The 12390-nt window shown below is 32.0% G+C and overlaps 1 protein-coding gene across 1 annotated transcript in view; it reads left to right on the forward strand.

Moving 5' to 3' along the window:
* Window positions 1–4232: 4232 nt before the first annotated feature.
* LOC129239286 (chitin deacetylase 1) overlaps window positions 4233–12390 on the forward strand; it is a 132877-nt gene continuing 124719 nt past the window's right edge. Inside the window, exon 1 of the mRNA XM_054874678.1 lies at window positions 4233–4488. Within this exon, the coding sequence (XP_054730653.1) occupies window positions 4416–4488 (73 nt within the window). The 5' untranslated portion in view covers window positions 4233–4415. The remainder of the gene's footprint in view (window positions 4489–12390) is intronic.

Here is a 12390-nt window from a genome sequence, read left to right on the forward strand (position 1 = left end):
CGAAACACTTCTGTACTAATGAATTTCCCTGCAGGGATACTACTGCACTACATATACTATATACATATGTGTGTAAGTGTATTTACTACGGAAGTACTCACTCTCTAGCAATTACTTATGCAACTCAAACGAAGGCATTTATTTTTATTGCTCACTCCCGTACATGATCCCGACATTGCACTTTCTCCACTGCGCTTTTGCGCCTATATCTACAGAAGCAGAGCCAAGGAAACTTAAAAGGGGTATTAAAATTTTTTGGTCCTGTCTCTCTCTCTCTCTGTTGTTAGTATTTTTTTCCAGCTCACACATTTTATCTACAATTTGAGTGTCTTCAAAAATCAAATGGTATTCCTTTAACCAATAATGTATTTTTATTTTAGGGTGGGCTTTTGTTTTCAAAGTCAAGTTAAATAAAAATAAACATTATCGAAATTTTTGAAAGGCTTTAGTTTATCACCATTTCTTGTTTCATTGAGGTCTCTACTAAAGTTTAGTTATTTACTAGTTAAAAAAAAGAAAAATATAAAAATTTTCTCGAAAGCATCATAAAATGGTTGTCCATATTTTACAGAATATTATTTGTTAAAAAAATCATTAAAATATTTAAAAATATGCTGCAGGCCTGAATCGAAATGCAGTTCTGAGGCGCCAAAATTTTTATAATAAGCAAATTTTTCCTAAATACTTAAGCCGGCGCCCTTCAAAATCTCACCTGCCGCAGTGAATACAAATAGAAAAAAACTTTAGACGTTATAAGAAGGAACAAAATAAATAAAATATATATTTACACCCATTTTGGGAATTGACCGACCTCCTCCTCTTATTTGTGGCGTGCGTTCTGATGTTTTTTCACAAATGGAGGCGGCCTTACGCCGCCTTCGAATTGCGGACGATGTTTCGATGAGGAATTTTTTCAGGGCAGAAATCTACTCAGAGGTTTCCTATTGTCTGCCGAGAAGAGATCGCTATTAGAAACAACTTTTTTTGATTTGGATGCTTCATACCCGGCGTTTCCAGCCTGCGCGCTTCCGAATGGTAGTCACGTACGAACCTATTCAGCTACGGTGGATGCTCTTGCAAAATTAGTCGCACAGTTTTCAAGTCTGAGTAGCTGAAAATCGCTTTGATTTTCTTTTGCTGACAGTATTGGGTATTTTCTTCCATATAAGAAAAATTTCGAGCAGGACCATGACCCTCCGCATACTTGAACTTTTTCTAAGAATTCCGATTAAAAAGTATGAAATTTCTATGAAAATTTGGTACTTTTTTTATATTTTGACAAAGTATTAAACTGGTTTTGATACGGTTTTTATAGTGGAATGGACTATACGTTCATAAAAAAATATTAAAACTAAATAAGAAACAATAAATTATCAAAATTTTAATAACAAAATTGCAACGAAAGAGTTATGAAACGCACTTTGTTGAAAATTTTGAAATGGTTAGTCGCTAAAGCTGTCTGTTGGAGGTCTCATAATGGTATCGAAACGGTGCTTTCGTGCTACTTGAGGAGAGCCAATACATCAAAAAAAAAAAGTCGCTAATAACATCAACTTTAGATTAGAGAGCTGAGAGTGATAACGGCTACCCTACTGTCCATACCTTGACTTAACTCTATTTTATAATTGTTTAGTTCTAAATAAATACATACATACATACTGTTACTTTTTTTATATAATTTTTTAACCTTTTTTTGTTTTTTTTTTTTTTAAGCGAATTCAATTAGTTTAGCTTGAGCGCTGACATCTCATTTTCGAATTGCTTTCTTGTTATTATTGGGACTTTTAAAAATCTTCACACTTTGGCGCGCTATTTTTTTAATTAAGTATGCAGCTCATTTTTTTGCTGGTATGCACAACATAATTGCGTAATCTGCATGAATTTACGACTCATTGTGGAGTTAGAGTTATTCTAAATTCAATTAAAACTTTTTCAGGATATTCTGATGGAAAGTTTTTTGTATTTTCAACATCTTCTGAAATGTTTGTTTTTGTGTCATCTGTGTCATGCAAACGCAGCCTTAAAGATTTAAAGGGTTAGGGGTAGTCAGAGGCCCGAAAAAATGATGATTTTCAATAATTTTTTTTTGCTAGTTAATTGTTTTATTTTACAAAAATAAAAATATAGCATTAATATATCATGTTTCGACTTGAGTTTAGTAAAATTAAAAAAAAAAAACAATAAATTAATAATTCTAAAAGTTATCATTGTTTGTGTGGAGCCCGTTTCTCCAGAAGTCCCTTGCGGTGATCATCACAAGACCCCGGAGATGCATCTAAAAGCAATCGGACAAGAGAAATTTGTTTTATTAATAGATAATCTTGTGCCTGATTCAAGCTATTTTTTCAAAATTAACAATATGGTAGCGTAAGGAAATATTTTTCAGATTTTCGAGAAAAAAACCGACAATTAATTATTAAAAAAAATCGAAATTTTTGAAAAAAAATCCTTCGATCAGGCACGAGTTTTTATGTTTTTCAAAAGCGGTTTTTAAGTTACAGTGATCACCAGTTCAAAAAACATAGTTTTGAGAAAAATGCATTTAAAGTTTTTCTACTTGCTCTCGAACGCTCCGGAGCGCCCGAGCGCCCTTTGCTAATTGTTGAATAACTCGAAAAGTATTTGTTGAATTCATTTCAAATTTTCTCACAATATTTGCAAGATATTATACTTTCATAAAATGCAAAAAAAACATTTTTTGAAAATTCTGACTACTCCTAACCCCTTAATTATCCAGCAATGCCAAACCGTCGCTCGACTAAAATTTTGCTCGATGCCCATTGTGGGAGCGTTTTTGTAGTAGAACTGTTCGCTAACCATCTTTGCTAGTATCTGTATGCATTTCTTTCTCGTATTCTTAGCATCACAGTCCTTGATCAACCATTGCTTCATTCACAACCTTGTGCCATTTGTCTCTTTCCACCGCTTCACGTTTAGCCTTTCAACGCTAACTTCCACGTATTTGTTCCATCTCCTTCTGGGGCGTCCTCTTCTTCGGCCTCCATCAGGGCGTAATTCAATAGCCTTTTGAGTTGTTCTCTCCTTGGGCATTCTGAACACGTGTCTGAGGTATCTTATCCTCTGAGATTTTATAAATCTGATCTCAGTTTCGTTTTCTGCTAATAGTTCGCAACCATAGGTAAGCACAGGGCGGATCAAGGTTTTTTATATCCTTAACTTTTGGTAGCGAGGTAATAATTTAGACTTAAGCAGCTTGAAATTAAAAAATCAAGACTTACTTGCTGCTTAAATTCTATCATTTATTGTCAATGATGTATCCTTATTGACTGATATTTTGATACCCAGATAGGTAAATTCTTGTACACTCTCGAATGCATAGTCTCCGATCAGCAGGTCAACATGTCTTAAACCGGAGCTGTATCGGACCATAAACACCGTTAAGCAGACAAAATTTGTTAATCATTGCACAAGGAAAAGGCTTCATGTCTTGCTGCACTAGTAGAGTAAATATATATAAATAAATAAATAAGTCATTGCCTTCTTAAATTTAATAAAAGCCATGTCCATAGCGATATTCCCATGTGCTGTGCATTTAAATTCGCGTGGTGAGCTCAGTAATGTTTTCAAGTGAAAATATTTTGTTCTTATGCCTATGCAAACTTATATGTACCCATGTGTGTATTTATATCAGTTTTTTATTTTTATCCAATAGTGTTATTTAACCGAAAACTATTTGTTCACACACCCAACTTGCCGTGATATTAAAATTGCCTAGATACCTATCGCTCGTTGGTATTCACAAGCCTTTATAAAATATTCATAACTCAAACACACGCCCCACTCAAATGCCAATAAAATGCAGGAAGGGCAAATAAAAAGTCACGATAAGCCAAAGAAATGAAACAAGAAAAATATTCAGCAAATAAGAAGAAAACAACACAGCTCCATACAACCTGTTAAAAGCGTTTGACGCACGTTGTGGCCACAAACAACTGACTGGCTTGAATATATTCCAAAGCGCATTCGCGCCATACTTATTTACCGGCATGCGCAAACACATGGCCTGAGTACGCCACTCTTTCGACGAAATCGTAGAAACTGTCTAACCTGTTCGTTCGCCGGTGGCTTTAGGCCACGTTAAGCGCAAATGGCTTGAAAGTGAATTGAGTGGGAATGAGCGGCGCTCAAGCTTTAGGAAAGCTTAACTGATGAATTTCTTCAGTTGCTTCTTGCAATTTCTACGAAGACAACCGCGATCAGTTGACGGTTTACATTTGTCCGGACTATATCGTCGTTGTGGTAACGGTTGTGGCAGTCAGTCAAGAGGAAGAAGAGGGAGGACTACAAACATAGTTTCATTAAATTCATTTCAATCGCATTTAGGCGGTTGTCAAAATATACTAAACAAAAAATATTGCACGGTGTAGTAGAAAAAAAAAAATTACTGCAACAAAATGTATGGACGACGTTCACTCGATTTGGCCCTGGCATTAAGTTGTTTGCTAACATTTTCTGCCGTTGGAAAAGGTAAGCTGGAAAGCCGAGAGCAAACACGTAGCTTGTGTTTCAACACATTATATAATGTACGTAGTAAAAGTAAAACAGATACAAATTTAAAAAGTACAAAACATAAAGAAAATACAATAACAAAAATAAATAAAGCAAATAATATTAATTTAAAAAATGTATAAAATGAAAATCAAATAAAATAAAATACAAATAAAATAAAAACAAACCCGAATTTAAATAAAAAGAAGAATTAAAATAAAACAAAATAAAATAACTCCTTTAATAACCTCCAACTATTTAGTTTCGGCCTTGAGCTCAATAAATGTAAAAAATAAAATGCAAATAAAATATTTCACATAAAATTAAATAAAAGCAAAAACAAAATAAAAAATGTAAAAAGGCAAACAAATCGAAATACAAAAACGCAAAAACTATTTAAAGAAAAAAAACTAAAATAAAAGTTAAAAATAAGCTGAAGTAAAGGAAAATAAAATTAATTTAATTAATTTAAAGAATAACAATAAAAATATATGACTAAACTAAAATAGAATAAAAGAACAATTAAAATAAAGTAAAATATACCTTAAGCTCTTTTAATAACCTCCAAATATTTAGTTTTGGGCTCACATTGGAGCCAGAGTATAAAATAATATTAAATAAAGGCCAAATATTTAGTTTTGGGCTCACATTGGAGCCAGAGTATAAAATAATATTAAATAAAGGCAAAAAAATGAACATAAATAGTAATAATAAATACAAAAAATAAATATAAAATAACAATAAAAAAATATAAAAATATAAAAATCATATATAAAAATAAATCAAATTAACTAAAATAGACACAAAAATAACATGAAATAAAATGAAATGAATCAAAATAATTAAAAATTATATGAACTAAAATAAAATATGATTTAGAATGTGTCAAATACTTAGTTTTCGAGCTAACGGAATACGAATAGGGAAAATAATAAAATAAAACACAACAAAATAAAATAATAACAAAAAGAAAATAAATAAAATCAAAATGTTAAAATTACTTTTCAATTACAAAAAAATATATAAAAATAAAAATATTATTATAAAATAAAGTCAAAATAAAACATTAATTATATAAAAAACAGAACAAAAAAAATTTAAATAGAAAGAAAATAATACGAAAATAAAACCAAATAAAATGATTTAAAATATCATATATTATAAGGCCCTTAATTATTCAGTTTTAGGAATTGAGCTGACTGAACAATAATACGGAAAATTACATCGGAAAATTAAATTGAATTAAAATGAAAATAAAATAAAACAAAACTAAATTAAATAGTAAAAACAAGGTAAAAAAAAAACAATAAATAAAATCAAAAATAAACACAAATTCATAAAAACCAAATTTTTTTAAAGTTACAAATACAAAAACAAAAATAGAAATAAAAATAAAATAAAATAAATTAAAATAAAATCAAAATTTTTTTTGAGTTGCAAATAAAAACTTAGAAAAAAAATAAACCAAAATAAATTCAAACAAAATCAAAATTTTTTTCAAGTTACAAATAAAAAAAACTAGAAGTAAAAATAAACTAAAATAAATTCAAATACAATAAAATAAAAATAAAATAAAGTATATTAGAACGAATTACGAAAAAGCAAAAAAAAAAATTACAAACAATACTAAATCAAATAGGAGTAAAAAATAAAATTTAAATACAAGTAAAAACGAAACTCAACAAACACAAAAGTGGAACAAAACGAAAACAAAAAAATACAACAAAACAAAATTGAGTAAAATAAATACCATAACAATAGATATAAATAAAAATGAAAACAATTAAGTCAAACTAAAGAATTTTTTTAATTACAAAAAATAGAAAACAATAAATAAAAAAATATAAATACAAATAAAAACGAAATTAAATTAAAAAAAGTTAAACAAAACAAAATAAAATAAAATAAATTATAAAAAATTATATTAGATTAAACTAAACTAAATATAAAGTAAATTATAATAAACACAATTTTTACAAAAACAACAAATGCAACAACATTAAACATAAATAAGAAGTGAAACAAATGAAATCAGAAAAATCAAACAAATGCAATATTTATTTTTAATTGCCAAAAATATCGGTCATTCCATAAGCTCGTGCTTTTTTAAAGGTGGTTTCAAAATTAATAAAACATATGTTAAAAATATTTAATAATCAATAATATTATTTCCTTCATGATTTACAATGTCTTCCTAACGTTTAAGGAAATTTTTAATTCCCCGCTCAAAAAATTGTTTGTCCTTGGAGCCAAAATACGCGTCGATATCCCTTTTTAAAGCTTCTTTTGAGGAGTAGTTCTTGTTACTCATATGGGATTGAAGTCCACGGCAAAGGTCACAAGGTGCAATATCCGGAGAGTGTGGAGGATGCGGCATTAGCTCCCATCCGAGCTCGTTCAGCTTGCCTAATGTTTGCATTGCGGTATGAGGTCTTGCATTGTCGTGCTGAAACAAAAAATTGCGTCTATTCACTAAATACGGTCGATTTTTTTTAAGTGCCTCATTGAGGTTTAATAGCTGATGGGAATAATAATCAGTAGTTATCGTCTGGTTTGGTTCCAGAAGTTTAGAATAAACAATACCGGTCATATCCCACCAAATAGACAGGAGAATCTTCTTGGGGTGAAGGCCATCTCTAGGGGTCGATTCTGGTGTTTCATCTTTATCTAACCATTGGCGTTTCCGAACAGGATTATTGTAAAAGACCCATTTTTCATCACCAGTAACGATACGGTTCAAAAACCTTTCATTTTCAAGCCGTTGCAGCAGTTGAGAACACACATTCACTCTCTGCTGAAGGTTGGCGACGGAAAATCTATGCGGAACCCATTTTCGCAGCTTTGTAACCTTTCCCAGCTGAACCAGGTGCGTGTGAACTATTCCATACGATGAATTTAACCTCTGAGCTATCATATTGACTGTGAAATTTGGCTCAGCTTCCACGAGTTGGAGCAAGGCGTCGGAGTTAATGACTTCAGGACGACCGGCGCGCGGGGCATCCTCCATGTCGCAGTTACCACTTCGGAATTTTGAAAACCACTTTTGCGCAGTCCTTACACTCACGGTATCCTCTCCGTGAACAGTGTTTATTTCTGCAGCACCAGTTGCTGCATTTTTAGCACTTTTATAAAAAAAAATACAAAATATGCCTCTTATACGCGTTCGAAGATTCCATTTTATTTTTTAACAACACGTGCTTCTATGCGCGATTAAAATCACTTGTTGAGTGCACAATATATCAATGCATATACTATATATCAAATTATAAATAGTTCCGTTCCGCGAATAATTTTTTGTATGCAAAAATCGTACGAAAGTGAAATTATGGGTAAAGAAAATAAAAAGAAAAAAATTATTAAAACAAAATAAATAATGGAAATTACATACAAATACAAACGAAATTAAATAAAAAAATTATAATAAAACAAAATAAAATATTTAAATTATAATAAAAAATATTTAATTCAAATAAAATAAATAAAATGAAATAAAATAAATGATAATAAAAAAATTAAAACCGAAATCAAAAAATTTAATTAAACTAAAATATATATAACAAATAAAATACGAAAAAAACAACATTAAAGAGCACAAGATAATATAGAATAAAAGTAAAGTAAAATGTTTAAAAGAAAATTAGAAAAACTTAAATTAAATACACTAAAATATAACAAAAATCACAAATAAAGCCTAAAATCGTATTCAATATTAAAACCAGTGTATGACGTATTGCACGAGTTCCGCATACATGGAATGCAATAAATTGTCTACGTTGCGTTTTTTCACAATTTTTCCTTACTATTTTGTTTTGTTTCTCTTTCCATCGCCGCTGATTGTCGGCAACATGTTTCCCCCCATTTTCAAATGCACTGAACATGTGGCGGCTCTGAGGCTACCACCAGCACCTCCGATGCCGTTGCTAACCTGTCAAGCGGTGGGGGCTAGCAAAGAGCAGGCGAACGGAACTTAACTCTTTGTTGTTGTCGTCAATGTCTTGTGTGACTGGTATTTCTTGATTTTCTTTTAGTTATTTCTTTATGTATTTGTCGTCATCATATTGTTGCCACCTTAGTTTTTTCTTACAACTTTTATTGCATATGTATGTACAATATATATATTATGTATTTTCTCTGTGTGCCACACTGGTGCTTTTTTCACTGACTCAATGGAATTTGGTAATACTTTTGCGTTCGTAGTCTGCACTTACGAGTACATTACCGATTTGTATACATTTGATTTTCTTGTGTGTTTCTCTTATCAAAGCAAGCCCATGCTGACCGCGTAGCGTGCAAATATGTATTGAGCCATTATTAGCTATTTATATGATGTGCATATATGTATGTATGTGCGTATGCGTCTATCTATCAGTGCGCGTGTGTACACTTACTCAAATATCAACATCCGTGTATCGCTTCAGCTGCTGGTGTACACTTCGCTTATTTGCATATTGCCACATATTTATTTATACTTTTTTTTCGATTTTCCTTTGCTTTGCGTTTGACACTTATTTCTCGTTATTTATTTTTACTGCCAATAGTGTGGCTAATCACCTCATGACATTTCCTCAAAGTAAACCAGAATTAATGTAAATATGCCACTATATTTGTTACATACTTTGCTGAATGTCTGTCTGTCAGTTGACCGTCTCGGCATTTGCATTACCCGACGTCCTTGGTGATTCATGATACATAAATGCGCTTGTGTGTATGTGTAAATTATAGTATTTTGAAATCCTGCCCCATTGAGAAAATTACACTAAAGCGGCTTTCAATGTTACCAGTGACTAATTTTGTGGCATGTTGCAACTATGTTAAAAACAAAACTTTGTTTTTGACTGTTCGATTTGGGTCAAATATGCACCGTTTTGTTGTATAATTTGTTGCCTTTTCAAAGGCCTCTCAAAATGCTTCTCTCAAAGAAGACTCTCAGTCACTCAGGAAGTTTTAGGGAGCAACATGGGAATCGCTGAGTGCAGGTCCGTGCTTTATGGAGAATGCATTAAAACTGCCCAACCAAGCTCCCGGAGTTTTTTGGCGAGTCACTACAGACTGGTTGGCCTTGGCCGTTTCTGGTCAATCAGACCACTTGTTGCCAGTAGAGATATGAATTTAGTTTTTGGCCATGTTGAAGCAACTCATAATAAATTATTTCCTTCAAGTCTCACCAAGTATACCTGGTTTCGCCGTTAGTCCTGGTTTGGCCACTATTTGAGCTGCATCATGTCACTTTGACCACGATCGTTTTCATACAATACTTGACCCAGTACTCATCTTCAGTCACCATCCGTTTAAGACATGTGCAGAGTTCATTCTATTTGGCCAAGGCTATGCAGGTGGAAACTCGATCCATCATGTTTTTTGGCGTTAATTGGTGTGGCACCCAAACATCGAGCTTCTTTTTTAATCGAACTTTGCGCAAATGGCTTAAAACTGTTTTATATTCGATCTTTAACTCTTGTGCTGTGCTACGAATACTGACATGATGGTGAATCTCGATTGTTTCTGTGATTTTATCGACATTTTCGACGACGGGCCTGTCTGTTCGAGGTGCATCTTTAACATCAAAAATGTCTGAATGGAATCGACGAAACCAAAATTACACGCAATTAGCTGTTACTGTCTCGACACCACAAGCTCCATTCACCATTTCAGCGGCTTGGCTTGCATTTCCACCTTTATCCAAGAAAAACTGTAAAATGTACCGAATTTTCTCTTTGTTGACTTCCATTTTTAACACCCTGTAACTCACAACTGAATAAAGCAAACCCAAAACAGCAAAAGAATTTATTTAGTGCGAAATGTTATCTTGACAACGAGCATAAAGTTGAACCAAATCCGAGCGGCAAATGGTTTTTTCTGAGGAGCTTTTTCATGGCAGAAATACAATCTGTCTGCCGAGGGGCGACCACTATTAGAAAAAGTTATTTTGTATAGGGTCGATTAAAACCCTCCAAAATAAACAGCAAATGTTAAAAATTAAACTTAAATTTTTTGTTAATTAAGAATAGGGATCATTTAAATATTGAGCAAAAAAATGTAAATAAATGTCCAATTTTTTTGACCATAGAACAAATTAAGGAAGTAGCCTAAGACCTTTCAGGTTCCACCATATATTTCTATTCAAAATACGGCTCCACCATGAGCAACTCTACTGGCTGTCATACGAGTATATAAATTTTCAATTTGTTCACATTGAGTTCAGCTATATCGATCATGATGTTGTGCTTTAACTCTAGAAGAGTTGTTGGCTTATTTACAAAGGCTTTACTTTTCAGAAAATCACACAAAAAGTTGTATAGTGGGACTAGTTTATAGCACTATTACGTGGATTTAATTGCCTGGAAAATTTAGATCACAATAAAGAAATCGTATTGTGTGTCTTGTGGTTCCATCCTGTTGAAAATAAAAATCGTCTATATTTATTCCTTCAAGCTCAGGTCACAAAAAATCTTCAATCAGTTGTCTCTAGCGATGTCTATTGGCAGTTCTTTCATTTTAGCCTTTGCAGAAAAACAGGCTAATTATTTCACGAAAACCACACCAAACAGGAAATTTTAGGAGATGTAATTATTTTTCTGAAATTACTCGAGGGTTTTCTTCCCCCCAGACGCGGCAATTTTGTTTGCCGACAAACTCATCCAGTTTGAGTAAAGGAGTGAATTGGTTCTGATAAAGAATTTCTGTGCTGATAATGAAAAATTATAATTCTTGTGTGAATTGAATTTTACAATAATGAGAATGGAAAACCTTATGTAAAATCCGCGAAACAGTCGGAGCAGCTTAATTATTTTACAGCGAAGTTGAGTATTAACAGATGAGCAAACATTTGAGGTTTGTGCTTCTAAAAGTAAAAGTTTAGTCATAAATCAAACGTTGCGTGTGAGGTTTTTTAGAAAATATGTACATATTTTTATTCGTTGTTATAAGCAAAATTTATTTCATTCGTAAAAAATATATCGCATAAAGATAAAATTAGGACGTTATGGAATCATTTGGTTTTGTAAGATGAAATTTTGTTAGATGAAGGAATATCGAATTGCTTCCCCAGATTAGATAAAAACTCAAAAGGTTCTCGTTCTCTACCTACAGCCGTCCATGTTGAACTTGAATTATTTTTATTTTCATTTTCTGATTCAGTGTATTCTCCATCTTCATCATTTCTCTCTTGAAATTAGTCCCTGTTGTCTTCAACATGGTCAGTAATTTCTGCATCTTTTTTATCACTGCTTCCTGCACCCTCATCACGGCTTCCATCAGAAGACAACAAAATTATCATTCTTTTGCGATTTTTTTTCTATTTAAACGATGTGTGATCACTATCATAATATCGTATATTTAGTAGAGATAAGTAGAACCATATTTTTCACAATTTTATTCCTCAAAAGAATAAAAGTAGTTACTACCACAAGACTCTTATACCTTTCGTTCTCTCAACTATGACATCGCACAATCAGCTGAAAATGCATAGGAAATACTTTTTGAAAAAATCGTTTTGTAACGGCACTTCACTAGAATTTGTTATTTCAGCTTAATACCAGCTATTGTGTTTTAAAATAAATAAAGTTGTTGGACTAACGAATATTCTAAAATGAAATTTTATTTAAAAAGGTCTTTGCCCTTTTTTGTGGGAAAAAAATTACGGTTGATTGCAATGCTATTTTTTTTTCTTCACGATGAGTATATTCGATATTATAAAATTTTTTATCAAACATCAGCATCAGTTTGAGAGGATGATTTCAATTTAAGGATTAATATGAGTAAAACGTTGAACTAAGATATTGAGGCAAAGATATTTTCACCGACGAGTTGAAATTCATCTTATTTGGGTCGACTGACCGTGTTTTTTCCAAAGAAGGGAAGATACGACGCCCAATCCGTCGA

The sequence above is a fragment of the Anastrepha obliqua genome, chromosome 2 (genome assembly GCF_027943255.1).
Source record: "Anastrepha obliqua isolate idAnaObli1 chromosome 2, idAnaObli1_1.0, whole genome shotgun sequence".
NCBI lineage: Eukaryota > Metazoa > Arthropoda > Insecta > Diptera > Tephritidae > Anastrepha > Anastrepha obliqua.